This window comes from Musa acuminata, chromosome BXJ2-6 (assembly GCF_036884655.1).
Source record: "Musa acuminata AAA Group cultivar baxijiao chromosome BXJ2-6, Cavendish_Baxijiao_AAA, whole genome shotgun sequence".
Taxonomy (NCBI): domain Eukaryota; kingdom Viridiplantae; phylum Streptophyta; class Magnoliopsida; order Zingiberales; family Musaceae; genus Musa; species Musa acuminata.
Window position 1 is genome coordinate 11,915,189 of NC_088343.1, and position 26,644 is coordinate 11,941,832.

General features: G+C 40.7%; 6 protein-coding genes across 8 annotated transcripts; 3 read left to right on the plus strand and 3 right to left on the minus strand.

Annotated features, from left to right (window-relative positions):
* Positions 1-49: 49 nt before the first annotated feature.
* On the minus strand, positions 50-2,600 carry LOC103987849 (ras-related protein Rab2BV-like). Its single transcript, XM_018827454.2, has 3 exons — positions 2,458-2,600; positions 2,128-2,338; positions 50-748 (listed from the first exon to the last, which is right to left on the minus strand). Exons 2-3 carry the CDS (start codon positions 2,290-2,292, stop codon positions 266-268), a joined length of 648 nt encoding a protein of 215 aa, XP_018682999.1. The 5' UTR covers positions 2,293-2,338; positions 2,458-2,600; the 3' UTR covers positions 50-265.
* A 441-nt stretch (positions 2,601-3,041) lies between these two features.
* On the plus strand, positions 3,042-7,064 carry LOC103987850 (uncharacterized). The gene is made up of 3 exons (XM_009406281.3): positions 3,042-3,190; positions 3,338-3,443; positions 6,763-7,064. The coding sequence occupies exons 1-3, from the start codon at positions 3,058-3,060 to the stop codon at positions 6,839-6,841; spliced, it is 318 nt and encodes a 105-aa protein (XP_009404556.1). The 5' UTR covers positions 3,042-3,057; the 3' UTR covers positions 6,842-7,064.
* Positions 7,065-7,504: 440 nt separating this feature from the next.
* Positions 7,505-10,703, plus strand: LOC135614873 (rop guanine nucleotide exchange factor 7-like). 2 transcript variants are annotated; one of them, XM_065112705.1, is made up of 7 exons: positions 7,506-8,228; positions 8,415-8,531; positions 8,610-8,764; positions 8,970-9,044; positions 9,118-9,408; positions 9,503-9,868; positions 9,949-10,703. In XM_065112705.1, exons 1-7 carry the CDS (start codon positions 7,931-7,933, stop codon positions 10,357-10,359), a joined length of 1,713 nt encoding a protein of 570 aa, XP_064968777.1. In that variant the 5' UTR covers positions 7,506-7,930; the 3' UTR covers positions 10,360-10,703. The 2 variants fall into 2 exon arrangements, with proteins under 2 accessions (XP_064968778.1, XP_064968777.1); XM_065112706.1 differs by lacking the exon at positions 8,970-9,044 and having other exon boundaries at positions 7,505-8,228.
* A 1,296-nt stretch (positions 10,704-11,999) lies between these two features.
* On the plus strand, positions 12,000-16,105 carry LOC103987852 (uncharacterized). The gene is made up of 3 exons (XM_018828081.2): positions 12,000-12,392; positions 13,041-15,633; positions 15,717-16,105. The coding sequence occupies exons 2-3, from the start codon at positions 13,240-13,242 to the stop codon at positions 15,978-15,980; spliced, it is 2,658 nt and encodes an 885-aa protein (XP_018683626.2). The 5' UTR covers positions 12,000-12,392; positions 13,041-13,239; the 3' UTR covers positions 15,981-16,105.
* Positions 16,106-16,659: 554 nt separating this feature from the next.
* On the minus strand, positions 16,660-20,516 carry LOC135614874 (mitochondrial import inner membrane translocase subunit TIM10-like). Its single transcript, XM_065112707.1, has 6 exons — positions 20,382-20,516; positions 19,985-20,046; positions 19,360-19,412; positions 18,284-18,322; positions 17,947-18,016; positions 16,660-17,059 (listed from the first exon to the last, which is right to left on the minus strand). The coding sequence occupies exons 2-6, from the start codon at positions 20,024-20,026 to the stop codon at positions 17,009-17,011; spliced, it is 255 nt and encodes an 84-aa protein (XP_064968779.1). The 5' UTR covers positions 20,027-20,046; positions 20,382-20,516; the 3' UTR covers positions 16,660-17,008.
* Positions 20,517-20,923: 407 nt separating this feature from the next.
* LOC135614875 (uncharacterized) lies at positions 20,924-26,130 on the minus strand. Of its 2 annotated transcripts, none has more exons than XM_065112709.1 (7): positions 25,998-26,130; positions 25,680-25,892; positions 25,235-25,304; positions 24,459-24,790; positions 23,638-23,779; positions 23,427-23,552; positions 20,924-21,520 (listed from the first exon to the last, which is right to left on the minus strand). In XM_065112709.1, exons 1-7 carry the CDS (start codon positions 26,023-26,025, stop codon positions 21,139-21,141), a joined length of 1,293 nt encoding a protein of 430 aa, XP_064968781.1. In that variant the 5' UTR covers positions 26,026-26,130; the 3' UTR covers positions 20,924-21,138. The 2 variants fall into 2 exon arrangements, with proteins under 2 accessions (XP_064968781.1, XP_064968780.1); XM_065112708.1 differs by having other exon boundaries at positions 25,235-25,313.
* Between the last annotated feature and the right edge of the window lie 514 nt (positions 26,131-26,644).

The following is a 26,644-nucleotide window of genomic DNA, read 5'->3' on the forward strand; positions in this document are numbered from 1 at the left end:
TCTCAGGAGAAATGAGTTTAACTGCAACGAGACTCCACAACACCAACCGTAAAAAGCTACACACGGAATTCCACTGCCATAATGCTATGAAATCATGCTTCAATGTCAACATTCAAATCATAACAAGAAATCAACAGTTACATGGTTCAGGAATTGCCTCCGGGGAAAGGAACTCTACATCTCGTAGCCTCCCAAAATTGTTAGCCCCTTGAGCCTAATCCACCTTTCTCGTGTCGCACCATGTAATCAAGCAGAAGGGAATCACCTAGGAAGAACAGCAACCTCTCTTTGCAAAACCTCCAGCGGAATCAGACACATTAATCGTCATCCCCTGGGAGGGAACTGTTCCTGCTGCCTCCTGTGCGGCGAGAGCCTTCCGGCTAATTATGTTGTAAATGTCCGTTAGAATGGTCTGAAATGCCTTATCTATGTTGAGTGCTTCCAAGGCCGATGTTTCCATAAAAGACAGCTCTTCCTTCTCAGCTAACGTCTGGGCTTCATCCTCTGAAACTGCTCTCAGATGCCTCAAGTCTGCCTTGTTACCGACCATCAATATCACAATGTTGGAGTCCGCATGGTCCCTGAGCTCACGAAGCCACCTTTGGACGTTTTCAAAAGTTTGCTTCTTTGTTATGTCGTAGACGAGGAGCGCTCCCACTGCACCCCTGTAGTAAGCGCTGGTAATGGCACGGTACCTCTCCTGGCCGGCCGTGTCCCATATCTGTGCCTTGATTGTCTTCCCCTCTATCTGTGTTTGTGCAATCAAAGAATTGCTTCATAAAAAAGTGAGCATGCCTCATGCAAACGTTGACTCAGTGATCACATCTGAAGAGCGAGGCTTTTCAACATGAATTGAAACTACTAAAGAGAAGGCTTTCAATATGTACTGACGATGTCAACCTCTGTATGAAGAAGCCAAGAACATCTTAATTTTCGCACTCATCAATCCACAAGATGAAATCCCAGAGAAAAAGGTAAAACCCATGCATAGGTAAACCAGCAGCAATGTCAGAAACTCCTATGGGTGTTCAGAACAAGAACTGAACGATATAAGTAATCAGGCAACAACAATGAAACACCCCTCACAATAAACTTAGCTTAGCTCAGCTAAGGACAACACCTCATCTTCTTTCAAGGACAACCTATAATTTCGAGGGAAACTCCACAACACTGAAACAAAAGTAAAAAAAGAAAGAAATCTTTCCTCTATCTGGTTCACTAATTTAAACCAAAGATTTTCTTTGGGTTACCTTGCATTTGTCAAATTATTACATCCAACATTGTCATTAACACAGAGGCCGCATTAACCTGACCTCAGGAGTGCAGAGCTATTCTTTTGACCCTAACAGAAGGCCAGGAAGGTGTTCTACTCAAAATGTCCACATCAAATATAGAGCTCACAAATATGTGAAAGCACTTTTGACTGCAATTGACTGGTATGATTACTGATCTGCTCTTTGGATTGCCTCAGGCATGATTCTATGAAGATTCATAATGTTTCAAGATCAGGTCCGAGAAGATCGACTCAAGCACATGGAGGATCTCATGTGTTCTTCCACCATGCGCCGTACAATCCTTCCATCCTATGAATCTAGACTAGACTCCATAAATTAAAGTTAATTCTAGCTTAAGAATCTCCATAATGCCTATTGAAGTGATCTCTGGTCTCACGTATGACCATAACTCATTATAGGCAAACCTCATGTATGACTACAGGACCTGATAAATATCTCCTAGCTCACTAAATGCTGCAATAGTTCATCTAGCCCGCAATGCCATTAAGCAATAACCTCATTGTATGACCACAAGATCCAAGAAATCCCCTTAAGCTCGCTTGCTCATTAGAGGCTGCCATAAGTCATATAGCCCAGAATGGATTTGAAGGGTGAGTGAATTATGTAGGAACAATTTGTTGAGCATGTTGAGGGTAAGTCATGAACCCTTGCTGGAAAGGCTTTCCGTAAACATTATAAGAACATTAGTATGCATGCAGCTCTGCAATATATCACAATATATCAAGAAATCCTAAATCCAGAACTGAGAATGAACCGAGTTCCAAGAAGAGATCAGATGGTGTGCAGAATCAAGCAGGATTAGGGGGCAGTGGGAAGGACGCCGATTGATCACCTGAAGGGTCCTGGTGGCGAACTCGACGCCGATGGTGGACTTGGATTCCAAGCAGAACTCGTTGCGCGTGAACCGGGAGAGGATGTTGGATTTCCCGACGCCCGAATCGCCGATCAGCACGATCTTAAACAGATAGTCGTACTCGTTGTCCACCCGGTACGCCATTTCTCTTCCTCAATCCGCCTCCTCCTCCTCCTCCTCCTCCTCCTCTCTATAACATGAATTCAATCCATAAACCCGAAAAAAAAAGACAAAAACCACAACATAATCGATAGAGACACAAGGCGCAAAGAGATCAAAATTGGATCAGAAAGGGGAGGAGTAAGCGACCTGACACGAGATGCGATCAAACGAAGGCCGAGAAGTCGATGCTTCTGAGGGGGAGAGGAGATCGGAGAGGAGGAATAACAGGGCACCCAAGGAATTGGGGGGGCATTTGAACGTCGAAACCGCCTTTTTTTTAGGGCCATTCATTTATACACCTCTCTTTAACGCGGTCCAACACCATGCTTAAAACTTGAGACCGAAGCCTACCAATACCTCCGCTGACCGTTCCCTTCTATCACAAGAGCCGTTGTTACATGACCGCCTTATATTATTATTATTATTTTCGTTTAATTAGTAAGATAGTGATATCACGTATATATGATCGCTCGCTCATTTGGGAGCGTCGATTTTTTTGGGTGAATAACTCATTCATGTAATTGCAATTTGAGTTTGGTGATTCATTGCAAAATTCAAATCACGATCAGATCTAATCTCAACTAACGCAAATGGGCTTTTTCTTGTGGGTCGGACCGTCGGGTTGGAGACCGGTTTCTAGCGGGATCCGGGATCCGGGATCCGATAGAACAGATCCGATCCGTTTACACCCTCTACATAAGTCTCCGGGGGGGGAGGGGGGTTCACATTGGTGGTGTCGTCGAGAGGATGGAGACTGGGGAGGAGAACACGAGGAAAGAGGAGACGGTGAAGCTGATTAGCGCCGAGGGCTTCGAGTTCGTCATCGACAAGAAGGCTGCCATGGTCTCCCAGACCATCCGCAACATGCTTACTTCCCCAGGTCGGTCTTGATCCTTCCCCTTCCCGCTTCTTCTTCCTTCGCTCGTCCTCCTCCGCCTTTTCTTCTTCTCTTTCGATCGTTCTATTATCTGATGGTGATGTCGAGAGCGATCGCGAAATAAGTTGTCGTCTATTTGTGGGCGCGCAGGTGGATTCGCGGAGACGCAGCACGGGCAGGTGACCTTTCCGGAGATCAGCACTCCTATCCTCGAGAAGATCTGCCAATACTTCTACTGGTCCCTCGAATACTCCAGGTTGCCATCCTTCCCACTTTGATTTCTTATCAGTACGCGTTGTTGTTTTTTCCTTTCCTTTTTCTTTTGGGTCGACGAAGTTCATCAAATTTAAGGGTTTCAAGATCCCAATCTATTTTACTTCTAAATTAAGAATAACGAATTGCTTATTTGCTCGCCATGGATTTGCTTCTACTTCTTGCCTATTGCACTGACGATTGATTGATGTGAGCCGACATAACTTCTTCTAATTTCATAGAATTAGTCTTCTTCTATGATTCTTCATCAAATATTATCGTTATGAGGTATCACTTATCAATTAACTTTTAAGATTACTCAGAAATTTAGTACAAGCCAAAGCGGTCTTAAATGCATGGCTGCTTTAGGTTGCTAACCCACTAGTCCATGCCATATGCTTAATAGTTCTTAAATAATAGGCTTTTTGATGATATCTCTTTTTTTCCCCAAAACAATAAGCAGCAGTTTTGAAACAGTGTATTGATTGTTGTGGAATCAAATATCTTTCTTGGATGCTTGATATCTAAGCTAATGGACATGTATCTGATAGTTTTCTCCATAGTCATGTAGCAGAATCCTTAATCGTCCAAGCTATACTATGGATTTGCCCATTCATATGTAACCCCTATTCACTATACATGGTTTCAAAAGAAAAAGGACAGTGTGTTCCTTGCCTTGAGTATAATTGGAAAGGATCTTTTTTAGATTCCTGGTTTAACTTTTGTTTTCATGATATTGCAGACTTTCATAATATTATGCCATTTCCTGATTGATATCTTAGGTCATTTGACATAAGATTAGGTACAAATAATTGATTATATATAAAAGACTTTAAGAGATTCCATGGTTATGGAGGATGAGATAACAAATCATTAAGAGACTCATGTAACGAGCTTATAGTTGATATGTTCCATTGAAAATTTGCCTATTTCTGGCATTGCACAATCATTGAAGTATAGTTTGTCAGGTTCTCTATGCACCTTAGATATCAGTTGCTTTGTTCCTAATGAAATTCCATATTGCTGACAGCATTAAGATTGGCCTTTCAATTTGACCAAAATGCTGTCTTCCTCAAGTAAAACAAAAATGTAGGAGTGAGGGAGGGAGACTTGTCTGCTTGCTAGTTACTACAACCTTTTTTTTCTTTCACATTAGTAGCTCTGTAATTTTTTTCCATCTAAATACTATCAGAATCTAGTGTTGAACATATTCACAACTTCTCTGAGGACCCTCTATTGACACTGTATGTCTTACATGTTACTTGTCATCCATTCCATGGTTCACTTGTTATTGTGACAAGTGAGAGCAATTAAGTATTAGGTTGTTATTTATTTTATATTTGACCAGCCGGTCAGCATATTGTTGTTTGTGGTTTCACTTTCATGCTTGGGTAGTGCATTAACAGAAACTGTTGTTGGTCATTGCACAATCTATTTATTCCGTCATATTTCCTTTTCATCTAATCCTCCAATATGGTTCCTAGGATTCTTAAGTTTATTCACAGAATGGTGACCATCAGTGACCTTTCCGAATCCAAATTGTAGCCATTTTTGTACCAAAGTAATAAAGATAGAGGAGTACTTGGTTTGAACTATTTACACTCGTGTTCTCTATTGTTGGGCCGATGGGTAATAATGGAGTCTTATTTCAGAAGGAAATTATCCTAACTACTTGTGTCATATAGTTTTCCTTTCTCTTTTCATGTCAAGTGAGCTTTCATTCTAATGAACAGGAATATTCACAACTAAGCATGCATATGGTAACACTCAAAGAAAATAAAAAACAAATCACATCTCATTAAGGTTTTAAATCTCCATTTGATAATGGTCTTGGCAACTAACCAGATGGGTATGATATCAGTGTTCCAACCTGTACCATCTGATCACTGAAGAAATTGTGTGTGTGTGTGTGTGTGTATATATATATATATATATCAATGGGTATCAACCTATATGGTCCAATCCTTTGCTGGACCAATATATACCAGCCAGTATGAACCAGTCCAACTAGAACTTGATTTTTTGCTTTTTGTTGCGTATTGTACATAATATTCCCTCTTTCCAACCTCACTACTCATTTTTTTGATTCATAGTTTGTTGCTGCTTACAAACTTTCTTATCCCTCTCAGCCCATGCGATAATACTGCAAATTCTAACAAACATCTCCTCATGCAATGCATTAGAATTTTTCCCTTACTTTTGGTTACATAGTGTTTCTTGTATTCCTGTATGATTTTGAGATAGCTTCCAATATCCTGACAGTCACTCCACAACAAAAAAATAGATGCTAAATTTTTTCAGCTTCTTTTAGGCAGAAAACAGATCCAGTCCTATTGTTAGCCTCTAATGCATTGCTAACCGCTTTTACCAGCCATCCAATGGATGAATGCATATCTTGGGATTCTCTTATACTATTTCATGTTACCATAGCAAGTGTTTTTTTCTTGGATGTTTTTCCAAGTTTCCGTAATATTAAAGAACTTAAGTCTGTTAGAATCCCATAATACTTTATAATCTGTATGTTGAATCATGACAGATCTAATTTCCTCTCAGATGCTTTTACAGTGTGAACGAATTGATGGTCCAACATGGTCATCTTTCTTATATTGTGCTGTTTCTGTCAGAGAACATTCAGTAGTCATCTGCAATTTATAGATGGCTAATCTTTCAACTTATCATATTCAGTATGAAACACAAAGCCAATCACCAAGTCTCCTAGACAAATACTTTTTTGTTGATTACAAAGAGGTAAGGTGACATTGAATAGCTTTTTCTATTTTTCCCATGGAAATAACCTACCATAGTACCTATTACAATATTTCAGAACTTAGGGATAGTGACATACGTTATAATCAGTTCAGTTGTCACATTAGGGAACTCCAAATAACTAATATTTCTTTTAAAGAAAATCATCTGAGTTGTAGCCTTAAACTTTAGTGGTGTATCTTGAAATCTTAGATACTCTTTTGTTACTTTGCTGTTATGCTATTCTATGCAATCCTTATTTCATGAATGAAAGCTAACTGGATCTTCTTAAAAACCTTGTGAATAATTCTTTAGTTCTGCTAGTAAACAATTATATTTTTGAATAGAATATTTATCTCACTATAAAAAAGTGAGAAAGATCCTGGTGTTATATTTTGGTTATAATACTAATCAGATAGTATCATCAAGAATTCTATATATGTTTGGGTATTGTTTATGTGTTTGGATATTATGTTTGCCCGACATGTTGGACTCATTTCATTTTTATCCTTTTTTTTTTCTTTTGGTGACTTCTAAGAACAAGAATTCCACTCATTTTTGGTTGTTGTTCTTGGCAGTGGAAAAGAGACGGAGTTTCACATTGAACCCGAGATTACGTTGGAGTTGATGATGGCTGCTAACTATCTTCACACTTAAGGCGTTAATGCCCATGTAATCATTGTACCAATCTCGGTTTGGTACATACTACTGTTTTGCTTGTATATATATTTATATACCGTACCTAGTTGGCGTACAAGTTCTCTAATCTTCTCTTTGTTATGAAGACCAAATCATAGTTCATAGTGACATGCCATTTTAGGTGGTTGAATGTTGCAATAGTTTAATTGAAGTGCTCGAGATAAGCTTTAGACTTGGCCAATGGTTTTCTTAATTTCTTAATTTTCTTTTGATTTACTACTGTACAATCTTTTTATGTTCATACTGTTGTTACAAGTGCATTACATGGATCCATATGAATATTGATGTTATCTCCACAATTTGGAGAAATCTGTCATTACGTACGGCTCGAACAAGGAAAATAAATAATCACATAAGCTGTAGTGCTACGGCTGTGGTTGTGATTATATGTGTTCGGATCTCTATCGGATCCGATCCTTGGTGCGGCTACTGACTCACCCTCCTTTGTACATCCATGTGATGACGTGGAGGCTCGACATTAGTTGGCATTGCATTTGGCAGTGGCAGATTCTGTTTCCAACTTTAGTTTTGAAATGGACTCGATCAAACACGAGCCAAATGTTCTTTCTCCTGTTTCAACTTTGAATTGGACTCGATCATCGCACAATCTCGGGCATCAAGTGATCAAAAGACAGGAGTTTCTTTACCGCGAACCCCTCCTTTTGGTCTCCGTTTCCGTTCAATATTTGACCGTCGAGAATAAGATTTGAAAGCCCGTGGCGCTTCTCTCTCCATCTCCCAGATAGAGTTCATGTATAAGATCCAGCTACGGTTATCATTGGCCATCACCAACCCTCACCGAGGAGTCCCCACGGTCGTCCTCTCGTTGCTCTTCCTTTTGCCGATTGCAGAAATGGTCACCTTCTTTAGGGGCCAGACTAGTCCCTCCTCCAGCAAGCAAGCAAGCGGGCGGAGAGGACCCCAGGAAGCACTACATCTTCCCCTCGGCCAACTTTAGCCAACCACCGCCCTCTCGGTGTCAGGACTATTAAGCGTGGGCTTTGTGTGTGTCTGAGATCACCGTGATTGTTGGGGAAAAGGCTCGCAATGGAGGATTCCGTGGAGAAATGCGGTGACAGGGAACAACCTCTCGATTACGTTGGCCGAGAGCGCAAGATCATGCTGAGTTACTCGACGGAAGACGAGCGTTGCGTGAGCAGTTCAAGCTTTGAGACCTCGCCAGGCGAGGACGCACGAGGCGCGAGCGGCTCTGAGGAATCGCTGCCGCCGTCGGTGCCATCGAGTTGGCCGACGCGGAAGTCCTCGGATTCTGATGCAGACGCGGATGATGAAAGAACCGATTCGAATGATGCGAAAGCTGATAAGCTCAGAGGTTGTGCCTCAGGTGCTTTGCACGTTTCATATGGCAAACAGGCAACTAACTAGTTATGTTTAATGCTGCTATTTTATTTGCTATCTCGTGCACATTCTGATCCGCTTACAGCTTTGTATTTAGTTTACCCAATCCTATTAATTATCCGGTCGGTCATCGTCTCAGATTTTTATGGTGTTGTTTTTGGGATTCGGTTAGATATTGAGTTGATGAAGGAGAGGTTTTCCAAACTGTTGCTGGGAGAAGACATGTCAGGCTGCGGGAAGGGAGTATGCACTGCACTGGCAATCTCCAATGCCATCACCAATCTGTGCGGTAAGCGTGCTGTGGTTTCTAGCTTCTTCGCTTCTTCTTGGTAGAGAACTTCACCTGATGCAACTTGTTCTTGTACAGCCACGGTCTTTGGGCAACTCTGGAGGTTGGAACCTCTGCCTCCCGAAAAGAAATCCATGTGGCGAAGGGAGATGGAGTGGCTTCTTTGTGTTAGTGATCACATCGTGGATCTGATGCCCTCTTGGCAAACATTTCCTGACGGGAGCAAGCTCGAGGTACATGCTGTTCTTGCTCCGCTCTTTTGGCTATAACCAGAACGAACCTTGAATGCATCCGTCAGAAAGAATCCAGACACTCTGTTCCGAAACCATCGTCTTTAATCTCAACAATCTAGCTTATAATAAATACACTGGCATTGGACTTGATGGCATGATGATTTAACTTTTGTGAGTGCTTATGTTGTTAGCCCTCTGAATTCAGGTCATGACTTGCAGACCAAGATCAGATTTGTACATCAATCTGCCAGCACTGCGAAAATTAGACAACATGCTTCTCGTGAGAATCCTTACATGTATAAATGATATCAGACTTCAAGAGGGTGCTCTCACTGATTTTTTGCTTTCTGCAGGAAATACTAGATAGTTTCAATGATCCCGAGTTTTGGTATGTTGATCAAGGTATAGTGGCACCAGATTCTGATGGCTCGGCCTCTTTCAGAAGAACACTTTTCCGGCAAGAAGAGAAGTGGTGGCTACCCGTACCTCATGTTCCACTCGATGGTCTTCATGAAAACACAAGAAAGCAGTTGCAGCACAAAAGAGAATGTGCAAATCAGATTTTGAAGGCTTCAATCGCTATTAACACTGATACTTTGGCAGAAATGGAGGTTCCCGAATCTTACCTTAGTACGCTTCCCAAGGTGTGCTCTCCTCCTCCTCCTCTATCGAGTAAAGTTCTTCATTGGCTTCTCCTCATGTTAGACCCTGAATTGATGGCATGGTTCTGATTCACAGAATGCAAGAGCGAGCTTGGGTGATTTGATGCATCGTTATGTTACTTGGGATCAATTTTCGCCTGACTGTCTTCTCGACTGTCTTGATTTGTCCTCCGAACACCAAGCTCTAGAAATCGCAAACCGTGTCGAGGCATCAACGTACATTTGGCGTCGAAGAAGGGTGGCCAGACCTGTAAGCAACAGGAATGGCATCGCCACCACCAAATCATCCTGGAGCGCCGCCGTCAAGGACATGGTTGTGGATGCTGCAGGAAAAAGAGAATTATTTGCTGACAGAGCTGAGACTATCTTGCTCTGCCTGAAGCAGAGGTTTCCTGGTCTGACACAAACCGCACTGGATGTGTGCAAAATCCAGTTTAACAAGGTTTGTGTGCCTTGCAATTACTCTCCCCCTTTCAATTCCGACCTCAGAAGCATTGATATTTCATGTGGTTGAATCTTTAGGACCTCGGGAAATCCATTCTTGAAAGCTATTCCAGAGTTTTGGAGAGCCTTGCATTCAACATTGTTGCTCGCCTCGATGAACTGCTGTACGTAGACGACTTCAGCAAGAATTCAGACCACCTGTTGGATTCCAGAACCGGTGTCATCGCCCACCAGAAAGCATCATTTCCATGCTCGGCGCCTACTTCAGACACTGCATTTGCGAGTGCTCATTCCGCGACAGGTTTCTCGCCTGCACCGTTAATTAGTTCTACGAGGGAAGAGAGCCCTGTCTTCGTCGACGGTAAGTCTCATAACCATGGATTTGGTGTGAAGAAAATATTGACGAATTATCTCCGTGTAGAGGTGAAGGGAAAAGGCTCTGTCGATGTTGGTTCGGACAGCAGAGTCGATTTCATGCATGAACACTGAAGCCTAGGAAGCATCTCGAGAACAGAACTCAAGAGAGCAGAGAGGGGCTCGACACCATGAATCCAGAGTCATCACGAGTACTCTGGTTCTATATAGATTGTAACTTTCTTGGCGTGGTGGCTGGTGATTAATATGTTACAGTAGACATTGCAGAGTTGGCTGGCAAACGGTTTGCATGCGTGTAGAAGTATTCTATCGGGCAACTTTGAGCTTGCAATTTTCGTGGTGTTTGGTTAGTAATCGAAGGCCTGTGCACACTGCAGAGTCGGCTGGCAAACCACTGTGGTTGCAGAGTCGGCCGACATCGCCGGGCCGCGACAGTCACTGGGCCGAGCCGGGTTGTAACGGCCCGATTCATTTATCTCAGATTTCAGAATTAAATAAACAGATATATAAATAAAAATAAAAATAAAAAATAATTTTGTTCATAAATTAATAACATGCATTTTTTTAGTTTCAACCATTAAAAAATATTTATTCTAATTTTAAACTGAGTGATATATTTATATAATTATATCTTGATAACGAAGATATCGCCTGTAATATCTTTTCTTTTTGCTGCCTTATATAGTGGTTCAATCATGATCCGAGTTTGATAGGTATAATTTTTATCTAGTCTAAATCATTAATTAAAATATTTAAGCTAAAGTTGAGCTCACTTTTAATATAAGACTAATTTGGATATTATAATCTTCTTTACTCAAAACTCGACATTCTCGTTAAGAATTAAATCTTAGTATGATTGAGGTGTAACCCAATGATGACTTCACACGGTGACGAGTCCTCTGACCTATCTACAAGTAATTATTTTTTATTTAAATCCTCTCATCATACTCAAATATTAATTAAATCGATTTTGATACTAAAAGTTATGATCTTATAGACTAATTAAACTGTTTAATTTTATTGGATATAAATTATTAATTAAAATACTTAAATTAAAATTGATAATAAAATATTAGTCTCATAAAAAATTTTAATATTATCTATTTTTAATATGAATCCAAGCAAGCTCCGACGAAATAAGACCCACAGGGGATAAACAAGGCCATCTCGATGGCCACCGAGAGCAATCATCCATCGTCCATGGTGATGGCACCGATCACTCGTAGTTGCTTTGGAATCATGCCGTATATCCCCTCGATCGAATAATCACTTGTCTCATAATTTGATGTCAGTTCCAAATAATAATCATTATGGTTGCCAAAGATGGCTACAATCAAATGATGTTGTTAACTCCTATACTTCAAATCAATGTAAACTTAATTACATGCGTACTGTGACGTGGACAGCTGGCAATAGTTTATATGGTGGGCCCCATTGGTGGAGCTATTCTTTTCCCACCTCCGTCCCTCCCCGCACACGTCTTTGTCAGGCGAGGACACACTTGTGGGGGTTGGTTTGGTGCAGACATGAGATCACATGCTGCAGTGGCCCATAACATTGACTTCACAGTCAAAATTGTCAAGTGAACTCACTAATATATATATATATATAATTCAATTAATTCGACTTAGATAATGTCATTTTATGGTGACGTTAATTATTCTACGAAGATATAAGTGCGAGAGTATGCGACATTTAGATCTAACACAGACAGAGAGAGAGAGAGAGGAGGGGGGAGAGCGGTGCGGGACCCACAGCTTTGGCGGAGTGGGAAGGGCGTGGGGGGAAGCTCTGCACGACTCGCTTTCAGCGACCTCCGCCCGTCGTTTTCTTTCCCTCCGCCAGCTGGCCTTCCACAACGATCCGAAGGCACAACAGACGCGCCTCCGCTGCTCCCGGTCCGCCCCACCGCCTCTGGTGGCTGATTCCTCCTCATCGGTAGGGACGACACCGCCTGCCGCTCTGCTTCTCCCCGCACTACTCCTATCCTTACGAAAGCGATCGCCAAGTCTCTCCTCTCTTCGCTCTCTGGTTTGATCTTGCTCCTCTCTCTTACTTTGGTCCCTCGGGGCCACGGTGAACTCTTCTCAGCGAAACAGGGAAGAAGGGGCAAAGCAGATGCACATCTCGAGGAGTTCTCCTTTTCGGTATGGCCTCATTCTGAATCCTCCTCCTAATGGCTAGTTCATGTCTGCTCCCTTTAGTCCCTTGTTGCGATTCTTCTCTTCTCTTTTGTTTCCGCCCTGCTTGCTTGCCTAAACTTAGTGCCGCTTTCTTACCATTCCCCAAGAATGTAAGCATTGCCGAGTTCAGAGTATCCGGATGGCAGTAGATGCACTTCTCAGGACCAGTGCGGTTGGTGAAGAAGAAAAAAAGATATATCTTTTTTAGGGCCTTTTTCTTTTGTTGATCGTATGCATTTGTTTGATGCGTAGTAGCAGCTCAAATTAAAGAAAAATTGTTGCTTAAAATTGAGAAACTTCATAGTCTGGAGTGATCAGAATTGGGCGATGTCCAACTTCGTTGAGCTTCTGGAGACTCTCCGTTCATCGCCTCTACATACCCTTTTTGCCCCCTTTGGCTTGTAGATGAAATGAAAGTAATTATACATGCTACAAAGCGATACACTGTAGTGAATAGTAATAGAACTCTCGCATTCTTCGTTCTGGCGTTAAGGTCCGTAGTTCTTCACCAATTAAGATCACTGCGATGTAATTTTGTTCTTGAAGTGTGTCCAAATGAAGCTTCGGTCTGTAGTAATTGTACTTATGGATCATGAACTTTCTTTGATGCAGGCAGCATTGTGCACTCTTCCACTCGAAGATGTTCGCATGCGAAGCTTCGTTATCCCTCAACATGATAAAGGAAATCGGGAGCTTACACGGTCATGTTGTGAGAGCTAATCGCAGGCGATTCGATTGTGCCGTATAAGAAACAAGCTGCAGCGAAGACAAGGAAAGCTGATAGAAATTTTTGGAAGAGAACTAACCAATCATGCCTTTCAGAATACCAGCAGTTGAAGCAGAGGATGAAAGAACACCAGAAATGCTGTTCAATAAACATGAAAGAAAGAGCTCACTTCAGCTTCACCGCTCGAGATCGTACAAGGAGAACTGTTCATTCCCAAGCAAAATCAAGAATGTTGACCTCGTAGAGAAGTTTGTGGCCCTAAATTCCGAAAAGCTCCCCAGAACAGTGGCCAAAGATCGGCACAAGATGAAGAAAAACTCAGTCGCATCACCTCTAAGGACTTCTCAAAAGCCATGGCCCGGTAGGACAGTGACCGGTATCGATGAACCAGTTATGAACATGTCAAATGTGCCATTTTATCTTCAGCGCATCGAGAAAGGAGATGACATTCATGGAAAAGCACTGAATTTTGGAGTTCTGGATTGGGGGCGTCTTGAGAGATGGACATACCACCAGAAATGTGTCACGGATGTGGGAGGTGGAGACTCGACATCTAGTAGCACTGAGTCCTCATCATTTTCTACATTTGGATTCTCCAACCAATCTTGTAGAACCATTTCTAGTCCTCTATCTCGAGGGAAGAAATCTCCTGTTGCATCTGAAAGAGAAGATTCTGGACATATAGAAGGCTCTCCTGGTTCAAGGATTTCTTGCACCAAGTTTCCTGGTGGAAGTGATAAGGATCATGATGGAGACTTTTGTGTTGATGTTTTAAGCCACAAACATGTTGCATGTAACAGTAAAGAATCAGATTTGGAAGCCATGTCCTGCGAGGTACTGCGAGTTCCACGTTCTACAACTCCACCTTCAAGTTACAAGATTGATGATGCTACTGTAACTGGAATGGCAGAGGACCCAAATGGCAGCATGATGAAAGCAGAAGAGTGTCAATCCAAGGCCAACCATATGCCACAACTTTCCCAGGATCTCAAAGGAAGATGGGATCATCTTCCAGAGAGCATCGACAGTGGATGGCTTAGTTCTGATTCCCCCCCATTAACCACTGACGACTGGCTGGCCGAGGGAAGTGGCTGCAGTCATTCAGGTACTTTAGCTGACGATGTCGAAATCATCCATCGATATCCTCAGGTTCCTCACTCATGCCCTCTACCTCTTGCCGTTCCGGAAGATGAACATGACATGTGCTGCACTCTTCCATCAGAAAGTGCAGTACCAAACGATAAATCCATATGCAGAAACGGAGACACTGAACTATTCTCTAGAGGTCTCTGCAAGCATCATCCTGGAGCCAATACAGCCCAAGAATCCAGGATGTCTGAAGCAAAAGTGACGGCTGTGGCAGGAAAGAAATCATCTGACCATTCAAGTACTGTTCTAAAAAGGATGAGCAGAAGTTCTAGTTCGAAGGAAGCTTCATGCAGAGAGCAATTTGATCCTGTTTCTTGTCCATATAATTCACTTGGAGATCAAGCAACCTTCAAGAATAAGCACAGGCAAAGCCCGCTGAGGAGGATGCTGGATCCTATACTGAAGCCGAAGAACAATGTTCATTCGACAGGGGCATCTGCAGCCTCATGGAGCGGTCGCCATTCTTGTGAGCTAAGTAGAATGGACATGCCTTCCCATGGGTTGCGCAAGCCCTTAAACACAGGTGTAGACTCTGCATGTCCTGCAGGGAGAAGCATGATTACTTCAAGTCAATTACCTGATGAAAGGCATGCGGCATCGATGAAGCAAGCTCTTCTTCAAGTTGCTTGGAAGAATGGCCTCCCGCTGTTCATGCTCTCATCTTGTGACAGCCAAGTACTTGCAGCGGCAATAACAATGAGAAGCCTCGACGGTAGTGATGATCTGGAGTGCATATATAGGATATTCTCTGTGAACAGTGCCAAGAAGAAAAGCATGTTCTGGAGCAACTACGGGAACAAAGACAAGAGGCATCAGTTGATCTCCCATGTTGTTGCCCAGCTGAAGGTTTCACACTGCAAGACGAGGAGCTACGACAATGGCAGGTCTCGTGTTGCGAGAGAGTTCGTTCTGCTCGGTGCTCATCCATCACCGACGTATGACAAGTCTGTTGACTCTTCAGCTATGAGCGAGCTGGCTGCCATTGTTGTTAGGGTGGTACCACCATACATGTGCAAGTCGGATTCCTCCACCGAGTCGACGAATCCAGCAGGAAATACAAGTGCTTCGAGTGATGAGAAATGCTTGCAGACAGATCGGCTTCGAGTGATACTTCCAAGTGGGGTTCATGGCTCGTCGACCGATGGCGAGCCCTCGCCGTTGATAGAGAGATGGAGATCAGGAGGAGCATGCGATTGCGGAGGATGGGATGAGGGTTGCATGCTAACTATTCTCAGCGACAAGTTTCAAGAGCAGCACAATAATACCTCGTGTTCTTTCCAAGCCCGTCAAACCGCAGATGGTACTCAAAGACTTGAACTATCGATTCAGGTATGGCAGCCTAACCGGTCATCTGTTGCTTTCCTGGCTGTGTTGGTTTCAAGTAGATAACAACGGCTGTTGAACTCTCTCAGGGCGGATCGAAAGAGAGAAGACATGCCGCCTTCAGCATTGTTGCCTTCAAGCAGGGGCTCTACACCGTGGAGTCTCGATCATCCATCTCTTTGCTTCAGGCTTTAGCTATTTGCATAGCAGCGCTCCACGGCAGGAAGCCCTGCAATCATCCAGCAGAACCAAAAAACTTGCAGGAACAAACCGTGAATGATCAGCTGGGGCGAAGTGCTGCCAAAGCCTATGTACCAAATCATCCACCGCTTTCGCCTGTTAGGAGAGCTTGATCGTCTGCCTCATATATTATAGACTGGAGTACGGTATAGTAATTCTGCAGTTGTTTTTTCTACTGTTATTAGCTATTCATCGCGGTAAAGGGTGATAGAAGAAGACCAACCTCCATTTACGGCTATCTGCGATCTGCTTGTGTCCATTAGCTATTCATTGCGTAAAGGTGATAAAAGGCTGATGATCTGATTCAGATAGCCGTTGAAGGAATATAACGGGCAAATTTGTCCTGCTTTAAACTTCACAAACTATACAGGTATGCAGCAGCAGCAGGTAGATGAGATGGTCACATCCACGGATCCACCAACCATGTGATGTGTGTCTCCAAGTGAATCTGACATGACGACCCCGCAGCACATGCACTCGAATCTACGAACAACAATGGAGATGACTACACCTGGGGTCATTAAACCAAACTTAAATCACCAAAACTGAGCTAGTATTAACATCAACCTAGCATTAGGCAGAATCTAACCATTCGAATATCCAAATCTAAGATTATGTAAATGTTCTCTCTATGCTTCATGAAAATTGTAAAAGAAAACTATCATAAGATGGTAGCTTAACGTAGTGGAGGAGGCAGCATAACCCCAAAGAGGCACAATTATCTGCTGCCTGTCAAACTGGACCAGCCATGTCAAGCAGCATTATTCAATAATCAACAAACAGAGACAACGATTATGTATAAGGTCTGGTGCCAGTTTTCATTATGGGAATTGTCAAGTAAAAAGAGCAGGAATGAGTAGTAACCAATCTTCCACACATTTTTTAGCATGTGTGGCTAGATAACAAACTGATTTTATATCCCAACTGCTGTTGAATAATGAACGCAAAGATGCCCAAAAAAGTCACCGTTAAACAAGTAATCATAAGACCAAAAAAAGAAAGCATGATCTTCTCTCTAAACAAGTTTATCTTAGATGTTGCCTCTCTCTGTGTCCAAAGTAAAGCAGAATGTGTTGCATGATCATTTGATGTATGTTGCCAATTGTGAAATAGCATATTGGTCTGAAAAGCATCAGATGCTTCACATCGGAGGCCTGTTTGAACCAAGTAGTTGCCCTACTAAATTTGTCACCTGCAAATACCACAATCATGGAGACTAAGATAATATTTCTTCACGGTACCATAAAAATCTGGTAACAGCAAGCAGCATGAACTAACAGTTAGCAAAAGTAAAAGTCCATTTTAACAAAGTTTGAGTGCTCTCTTCAGAAATGACTGATCAACTATCAAACAATTATTAGAATGTGGTAATCAAAATGAGGGAGTCTTAAGTACAGGATAAAAGAAATATTATTTGGATGATTTATTTTCCTTTCCTAAAAGCTCACATTCCATGAAGTTCTGCACATTATACACACTTTTTCCCCCTAAAATAAAATAAGGAACACCAAGGTTACAAAAAGCTCCAATGCAATGATAACCCAAAATAGATCGAGGACTTTTCAGAATAGAGTGATGTAAGCAACTTGCAGATTTAACAATGATAAATCAGGCAGACACTAAAAAGACGACAGACTGACATCAAAGACATATATAATATATTGTCATATATGAATGCCAACATGTCTGAAACATTTACATAGCAAATTACTAGTAGTATTTACTCTACAGAACTCAACAATATGATATATGTAAAGAACTTTTATGACTATCCCATCACCTATCATATAAGTCCCTTTCATCCTTTTGGGGCATCTACATATATCACTATTGTTCCACTTAAAATTATCTTCACACACAATCCAACTGAACCTCAATGAGCTTCTCTTCTTACTTTTGCACTGATATGTAATGATGGTATCTAATAAACTGAAGGGGAGTTTGAAGACAATAATTTGTAAGGTGCTTCTTGATTTTAGATGTATCTATTCTCTTTTTTACTTACATGAAAGTATATGTACAAAGACCACTTAACTAAATACAACATTACATAAAAGTCTGCAACTCCAAATATCTTGCCTGCCAATATTTTGAAACACAGCGATCAATGCAACTGTTTTCACCCATGTTGAGCTCAGATTCCTTATACCTGGAAAGAATATCAAGGGTAGTTGTTAGTTAATTACTTGCTCAGTACAAACAACAACATTTGATGATTTAATCATTTTAAAGGAAAGTCAACACAAATTTCTACTCTAGAGAAAAGAAATCTTCCAAAAATATTTTGAGAGCAAAATACATCAATCTATCATGTCACCGAGCAAACAGATGTTAAATATAGAAAAAGATAAGGTCATGAAGAGCAAAACAAAGTGCTAACAGACCATAAAAAAGTTGTAACTGTAGCATGACAAACCTTTTCTCAATACATTTCTGAAAACATGTCTGTGTAAGCCTGTTTCAAAAATAAAGAAAAAATGTCAAATGATTCCACCTGTTATACAAGTTACCATATAAGTAGCAAAGACCTACCTGGATGAATTTCAGATTCAAATTTAGAACCTCAACATTTGGTGACATGTTGACCATGTTAAAGTTTAAAATTTCAAATGATGCACCTTTTTTCTACCTTTAGAAAAATAAAGAGAGTCCTCTTTTGTAAGCTATACCAAACTGGTAGAATGAGAATGATAATGTTTATAATTATCATTGCATCATCTTGAGGCCTGACATGAGGCTGATGTGCCCAGCTCCAGTTTACGCCCAGATCCCATCAGCAACCAGCCAGACTGCTGCACTGATGAAGGGCTGGGTCAGCTCCTGTGGGAGCCACAAAATGTGATACATCCTTTGGCAGCTGCAGCAAGCGCTCATTCTGACTGGGCCAACAGAGGGATGAGTTTGAAAAAGTCTAAAAGACCAAATCCAAGACCCTGAAAGAACACCTAAAGGTATTAGCAGGTGGACTACAGCAGGGACCTGACTTGAAAGGATTATTCCCAGCCTGAATAAAAGAGCACCAGGTGAAGCCATCTGTGTAAAGGATCAGCCAGCCTTAGTATCGAGTTACACAAGGCCAGCTAGCTCTGTAACTCAATAAGGTTGGCTAAGTCAGGGCAACAGCATGACGATTGAAAAAGTTCCCTTTCAAATAAGTTAAGCCCTAAGCATATAATTCTCTATGGTTAAGGGTGCTCACAAGCTCCAAAGAAGTCTGAACCTTTGTTATTTTGTTTTCCGAATAATGTAATACTCTTAATTTCTTATTACCTTCAATCAGCTTTTATGGAGCATTTCTCTCCATCAAAGCAAGAACCCGAGTTAGCAGAGGTTGTTCCCAACAGATGAAGAAAGGTGAACTGGTGAAGTTTAAGCAACGGAAAATACAAAGAACCCAGACACGTGATTTATGGGAATTTTCAAAGCATGGAGAACATCAACCGGGCATTGATGCTAAGTAACTTTAATATTTTACATTTGAAGGCTGCTTACCTGTTAAAGAGATCCACCCTGTACTCCATTTCTTTCTCTGCCATTCCAAAAATCTGCACAATTAGGTTAGAAGACTATAAGATAAGTTCATAGAAAATAGAAAGAAAAATGATAAAATGACCTTAGATAATCACGATACCAATGGTAATGAAATTGAAGTAAAAAAGATCATCAGTGTCCTTATAGGATTGCTAAATACTTGAAGAATAACACTACGGAGAAGAAAAACATATCCACATCATTTACACATAAGCATGCATATTATAGCTGAAGCAACAAGCATCACATAGTATGGTAAAGCTCAGCATTTCTATGTTGCATTTTGCAAAATGCCATTCACAAACGTGTACCCAAGATTGAATAAGCAAAAGACTTTACTAGAAGACAGGCCCAAGGACAAGATACATTTACGGTCTTGCCCGATTGAAGAATTAAGGCTATATTTCTTCTGCAAAAGACCGGTGTTTAGAAGTTCCGTAGTGAACTTGAAGAAAACAATTCAAATATTTCAGAGAATAAGAGATCAAGAACACAAATAACAGTTGCCAACATGGTCCATATCCAATGATAAGAATAAACCGACCAAACTGAGGAGAAAATATTATGCACAAGAAGATTTAGGTACCTGCTCTTTCTCAATACTGCTTGCGCCGTTTTTAGTAGCCATTGTGGAACTTGTTGAATATCCTGATGCAGAGATGATCATAATTGTTATGCAAAAATAAAAAGAAAAAGACCCAGCATAAACAACCGAGAAAGAAAGGGGCGCATTGCTGAGCACATACGTCTAGCAAACAAATCGAAACCGAAGGCGGGGGTCCAGTTACGCTACTTACACATGAAATCAAATTAAGATTCACAAACAAGAGCTTAATTCGTGGAACCAAAGCTTAGTTAGGACATCGGGATTGTAGTGGTAACGATCGAAGAAACAAAGCTCATTACTGTTCAACAGAGGGCAAAGATTCACTTCCATAGATAAAATAACCTACAATGCCGATGAACTATAGCGAAAGCCTTACCGTCGTAGGATACGACGCCGCCGGAACAAGCAATGGGGAACGAGAGATCGGACCGCAGCGAGAACGAAGCAACTTTGGGGCTCTTTTATGTTTTAGGGCTCCTCAAAAACAAGTGGTCGACTTGGCAAACGAACCAATCTGCACATAACCGACCACCTTAGCCCGCAACGGTTCGTGTATTCGGGTTTCGTTGCACGAGTTCTTCTGCAGGTATACACAAATTTGTACCAAAATTCTCCTAATTAATTTATTTCATAAAATTGATTTATAAACATAAAATAAAAATATTTTATTTATTAAAATATAAAATATTAAAAAATAAACATAAAATTAATTTAATGATTAATATTAGAATGTTGAAGTTATATGTATTGAATTTAATTATAAGTATATAATTTTTTATTCAGATTATTAATAATAAATACAAAAATATTATATATATAATGTAATAATAATATAAGATGAAGACACCATTAGGAACAAATATCTATACCCGCGAATATAATTGACACCTCTATTGTAGACACCATAAAACAAACGCAGAACGAAACATTTATTATATTGATAAAGCATGGATACAAGTCACAACTGCATTTCACACTCTTCATATGTGTTCGTCCACGTCTTTAGCTTCCATACAAACAATGCAGTGTGAGACCTTTATTATACGTAAAAACATAGACACAAACGACTACAAATTATACTCTTCATATGCCTTCATCCACGAGTCTATCATTTCCAACTTAGTCTATGAACACTATACTTTCAGCCAATCAAAGCAACAACATAAGCCCCAGCATAACTTCTTAGGATAGTCCCTTATGAAAACCTCCCTGCTGTATCCAATTATATAAAAACTGAAGGATCGATTGCCATGACCCATCGTCACTCGTGTGACAGGTACCACAGAGATCATGTGCCTCTCACAGATGACCCTTGCAGTGGGGGGAATCGGAGAGCGATTAGCAATGACTTCAGATGAGAACCTGTTGAGGAGATATGAATCGGCAAAAAAGGCAGGTGTGCATTGGTACGCCTGAATGTTGCATAGCTGGACCCCCCTGGCTCTGTGGAACACTTCATCAGGAACTGAGGCAGCAGCGCTGGTGGCGCTAACTTTCCGGTTGGAGAGCGTCTTCCTGCACATAAGACCAATATATCATGAATTGGCTCTCAGTCTGCTTCTGTACTGAAGCAAAAGATAAGATGAACACAAGCATAAATATCTGGATGGGAATGAACTGGATAAACTTCACGCAAATACAATGGATAAACCGCACGTTCTTGAAGCACGACAATTTGGCACACGCCAGAATGTTCTCCAGAGAACAATAGGTGGAAAGATGAACACAGAATTATGATGGATATGTTTTAAATCTATGAAGCATACATTATAAATTGACACTAAAACCAGAGCAAACAAGTAAGCCATGTGAAGTTTATCCTAAAAATATTGATGTAGCCAAGGAAAGCCAAAAAATCAGCAAACTTAACTCATTTGATAATGCAGTTCAAGCCCATGGAAGTTTGATTCATCATCAAGTCTGGTAAGCGATAATTTAAACCAAGGTTCAATCTGGAGAACTTTCCTAATTTTGTGAGAGTATTTTTGTACTATACGTTATTTGATGTACTAACGGGGGGAAAATGCAAGTAGAATTTTTTTCCGCGAGCCCTTAATATGGGTACAAGTGTTAGAACTATCTTACCTTGCTTGGATAGGTTCTATAATCATAAAGAATCTAGTCTGCTAAAAAAGCTACGATACTGATTTATTTCTACACACAGATGATATTAAATTAGTTTATGTTGATGAGCATTTGGATGGGTGGTTCATCAATGAACAGCAAAGGTAATTGTCAATGATTGTTGAAGATGCCACATACAAAAGGAGGAAGACAGCTTGTGTGACATAAGGCACAAAACTTCTACATGGCTATAAGAAAGAGAAAATCCTCAGATTATTTCTGTGGCTATCATAAAAAAGGATACTACTCAAATGTTCACCATAAAAACGGAATTGATTTCTCTATGGTGCATTATCCATGTCTGTAATATGGGATATGATTAGTAGGAAATTATGTTGAAATCCACCAATGTGAGCAAGGGATTACTATTCTGTGATAGAATGTCTTTGCTTGCATCAGACTGCGGCATTATCCTTCTAACTGGAAATCAATATATGGCTCAGCTCCACTCATTATGGAGCTGATCATTGATTTGGACTAAGATACTAGCTCATGTAAATACACACTTGTTTTCGGGCACCACGCAGATAGTTTCTTTAATATGGATCAAACTACAGATATGAATTTGATTATGTACCAAAAGTTGCAACTTATTACATCTGAGGAGCTCTTGATGAACTAAACATAAAAGCTGATCTTGTCTCTAGTTCAATTTCAACTCGTATATGCCACATCAGTAACACATCTTCCTCTTTCTTTTTTTCTAAAGTTTGCTAAATGCTAAGTCAATATGTTCATAGTGTTTCATTCTTGAATACTTCCATTCCATCTCAATGTCCATGATTCAACCTTAATGTGTTTCATCTGCAGCCATTGATATTTATATTTATGATATCAGTCAATTGTCATCCCTTGATTTGGAACTTAAACAACCAATAAGGACAAGCATCATAGTGAATTATGTTTCATCACTTTTTGAGGAAAAAAATCCTGATTCTGCAGAAACATAAACTGCAATTTTTAGCTCTTTAATAAGTGATGTATAAATGACTATACAAATGACTATACACAGACAAAATTGTCAAAAGAAAATCGGTAATAGAAAATTCAAAGAATTAGCTTAATAGAAGGTACAAATTAAACATGCAGAATTCTGAATATAAATTTGTAAGGCGAGGTGCAACTGCTCCTAAAAGGCTTGCATCACATAAGAATGTGACAAGCTAGTGATTATTTTTCATAAAAAATATTTTAATCCAATGGCATTCAGACATGTTCTATTTGCATCAGCCAGTTAAGACCTTGAAATTCAGCATTCAAAATCGATAAAAAATTTTAGTGTTAATGTGAAACATACCATTTAACAAGAGCAATGTTGCGTGTAATGAGAGAACCTTGTCCTTCACATGAATGGCATTTCACAAGGCCCCGGGATCCACATGTTGCACACGGTAACATTCCCTTCCCAGAACATCTTGTGCATCTGTCACAACCTTGATACTGGTAAGTTTCCATAGACAACAAAAGAAATCTAGAACCACTATTAATAGAATGCTCAACTAGCTTACATTGTATCAGATCCATCTCGATGAGCAATCAAACCCCTTCCATAACAAGGAGCACACTGGGTCATCTGATTTTCCTTGTAAAAACCACGTTCTTGACCAGCATTACATGTAGGGCAGACTATATCGCCTCGACTATCACACTCTGCCAGTTTTTATGGATATAACAGTTGACACATTATGGTAATAATGCAGCTGGTGAAAATTTTGAATAGAAATAATTAAAAATAGCATCTAGTTAAATTGCACAGTCATCTGGCATTAACACATTTTATAATTCAAGGGATGTAAAAGAATGATTAGAAATTAAATATTTAAATTTCAATCACCGAGAAGAAGTAATACGACAGAGACAGAGCTACAACTATATATTTACAAAGTTATAGCAGTCATTTCACTGAAACCATCAAAGAAGCAAATTGAAAAATCTACAAAAGAGTGCAAAACATCTAGCACATTACCCATCTAGGCCTCCCTTTTAAGCTTCTCGGTATCTAGATTGTTGCACTGAACGAAAACTGTCAACATAATAAGAAATGAGTTCATACTTAATCTTTGTTGGACAACCTAAAATCTAGGAACAATTCTACCTCAAGAAGGAAGCTTCCAAAAACAATTCACCATGAGGGATTTTTGAGTAAAAAGTGTTCTCTTCTGATAAATTATAGGATATATTATCCCACGCCAAAGGTGAAACTAAACTATGTGCAAGTCATTTACTTGGTCTATGAGTCATTAGCAGTTGAATATAAATTAGTCCTAAAATGATTTACTCTTAGGGAAAAAAAATCTACAGACATAAGTAGTAGATGATAGGCTCTTACCAGGGCATTTCTCAACAGCTTCAGAATGAGGGATCTTAACTCTTGTTTCTTTTTGTGGCACAAAAAGCATTGGAAACTCAGACCTCAGATCCAATTCCCACACCCCAAATTCCTGTCCCTTCTCTTTCCCATCAAATTTTCCCCCCAAGTATGGCTCTTTTTCTTCAATAGTTTCTCTCTCCTCTATAAAAGTTTCTAGAGTTCCAACATATACATTGCAGTCCTCAATTGAGCATATTTTCCACCTACGGGCAGGTTGACTTCCCCAACAACAGCGGTGCCCCACATGGTCAATAAGTAATTGTCGTACTTCCACTTCATCCAGAATTTGCCTGTAAATCAATTTAAACACAATTAAACTACCATTTTTTTATAACAAAAACCTTCTACATGATGCTAAGAAAGAAGAGGCCTGCTGAGGTCTTAGAAGTGAAAATTTTTGTCTATTGGATAATAATTCAACAACTACAACATGTACATGAGAAACCAAAATCCAAAATATTGTGCAGCAGATAGAGCAAATTCCTAACAACCAACAGACTGTCATACACAAACATTTTTTAGTCCTAGGCTGTTTACTTTAAACATTTAATTAGTGCTAAGGGTTGTACCAGCGAATTAAATATCTGAGATTGTATCCACAGCATATAATGTATCATAATTCTAATGAAAGAAGAAAAAGAAGCGAGATGCGACAATAATAAGAATCTTCAATAAAAAATCAACCAAATGGCAATTGAAAACAGCAGATTTGACAGCACATTGCTAAAACTGACCTCCCAAATTCTTTTGAGCTGTATCCACCAGAGTACCCATCGTATCCTCCTTGAGGAATAATAGCTTGATCTGTAACAACTGGTGTCAAAGGCAACATTATTCATACTGCATAGACATATCGTTGATAAATACTAAGTGAAAGTTATAGGATTCCAGTTTGTTCCCAATCCAACATTAATTAGTTCTCGACCACAAATTAACAAAGAAAAACTATGAGGCATTATTCGTCACGCCATTCAAACACATGAAACCAAGCCATAGCTAACAACTGGTAGATCAGAAAAACCTTTCTACTTCGGGATCAGATTCCCCAATAGGAAAGAGGAGAGTTCCCTCAATGTTTAGTACCTCCAAAGAGGAGTACAAACCCTAATTTGCCAGCCAATGGTACCAATCAAAGAAGAGATTCCCGTACGACTAATGACTAAAGCTAGAAACGAGTACCTTGGGAGAAATCGGACTCAGGAGAGCCGACGAGTGCCCCGTGGATGGAAGGCGGATAATAGTGGTCGGAGGAGAAGACGGAGGCTGCTCGGATCTCCTCGACGCTCAACTCCTTTCCGGCCGCGACAGACGATGGGGGTGCATGCACGGACGGGCTCCTCCCGACGTACTGGTACGAAACCCACGACTCCTCCGCTTTCCCTCCCGCTTCCCCTTCAATATATTGTGAATTATAGCCGGTAACCAAAACAGCGAGCTCCGCCGGAACTCAAGTGAGAGAAGAGATAAAGACAGTGAGAGTCAGAGAGAAAGATGTACCTGATGAAAGCAGAGGTTGCTGCTCCATTGATGGAAAAGGGTTTTTGAGGGGTATGCGGTGGTCGGAGAGAACGAGGACGCAGCGGTTGAAGGGGCATGATGGAAGAACGGGGTGTATATATCGTTCTTCGGCTCATTTCCAGCCCATGGGAACGACCAAAGTTCTCATACACTCGACTTAATACCCACACATCATATCTGACCTCGATATGTGGCTATATTTCCAACTCGAAAATGCGGGACCCATACATGTTCCATAACGCATAGCGCCACGTGGGACGAAAAAGGTTGTGGTAGGAATTTTGGGGCGCGGTTCACTTGAAGATGGGCTTTGTTTTCTTAATTCACTTCTATTTCTTAGCTGCGAAGGAGGAGGCTGGCACGAGCGGGCCCCGCACGCGGAAGCGGACCCCTCGACGACCAACCACGCGCTGACTCGGCTTGGTTTTGGCAAGTTGTTCGAATGCACCGTTCGAGGATCGTCGAGTGTGAAAGTGAATGGACTCGAGTCGGGCCGGATTGAACCAAACAAACCAAACCGACCCACATTATCGATACCAATCCGACCCATATATTAAAGACCTTAAAAACTGTGGATCAAATTTATTTACAAAAAATATTGTTCGACAAACCTCTTATCAAAGAAA

Bases quoted from the DNA above. Each gene is read 5' to 3' on its own strand.
- LOC135614874 (XM_065112707.1), bottom strand. From the start codon at position 20,026: ATGGCTACTAAAAACGGCGCAAGCAGTATTGAGAAAGAGCAG. The intron at 19,413-19,984 runs GTACCTAAATCT...CTAATTGTGCAG, and splicing joins GCAGTATTGAGAAAGAGCAG to ATTTTTGGAATGGCAGAGAA. The intron at 18,017-18,283 runs GTTTGTCATGCT...TATTCTTTCCAG, and splicing joins CAGAAATGTATTGAGAAAAG to GTATAAGGAATCTGAGCTCA.
- LOC103987849 (XM_018827454.2), bottom strand. From the start codon at position 2,292: ATGGCGTACCGGGTGGACAACGAGTACGACTATCTGTTTAAGATCGTG. The intron at 749-2,127 runs GTGATCAATCGG...GCACAAACACAG, and splicing joins TCGCCACCAGGACCCTTCAG to ATAGAGGGGAAGACAATCAA.
- LOC103987850 (XM_009406281.3), top strand. From the start codon at position 3,058: ATGGAGACTGGGGAGGAGAACACGAGGAAAGAGGAGACGGTGAAGCTG. The intron at 3,191-3,337 runs GTCGGTCTTGAT...GTGGGCGCGCAG, and splicing joins CAACATGCTTACTTCCCCAG to GTGGATTCGCGGAGACGCAG. The intron at 3,444-6,762 runs GTTGCCATCCTT...TGTTCTTGGCAG, and splicing joins TGGTCCCTCGAATACTCCAG to TGGAAAAGAGACGGAGTTTC.
- LOC103987852 (XM_018828081.2), top strand. From the start codon at position 13,240: ATGCCTTTCAGAATACCAGCAGTTGAAGCAGAGGATGAAAGAACACCA. The intron at 15,634-15,716 runs GTATGGCAGCCT...GAACTCTCTCAG, and splicing joins GACTTGAACTATCGATTCAG to GGCGGATCGAAAGAGAGAAG.
- LOC135614873 (XM_065112705.1), top strand. From the start codon at position 7,931: ATGGAGGATTCCGTGGAGAAATGCGGTGACAGGGAACAACCTCTCGAT. The intron at 8,532-8,609 runs GTAAGCGTGCTG...GTTCTTGTACAG, and splicing joins TGCCATCACCAATCTGTGCG to CCACGGTCTTTGGGCAACTC. The intron at 8,765-8,969 runs GTACATGCTGTT...CTCTGAATTCAG, and splicing joins CTGACGGGAGCAAGCTCGAG to GTCATGACTTGCAGACCAAG.
- LOC135614875 (XM_065112708.1), bottom strand. From the start codon at position 26,025: ATGGAGCAGCAACCTCTGCTTTCATCAG. The intron at 24,791-25,234 runs GTCAGTTTTAGC...ATTGATTTACAG, and splicing joins AGCTCAAAAGAATTTGGGAG to GCAAATTCTGGATGAAGTGG. The intron at 21,521-23,426 runs GTATGTTTCACA...TCTTATGTGCAG, and splicing joins AACATTGCTCTTGTTAAATG to GAAGACGCTCTCCAACCGGA.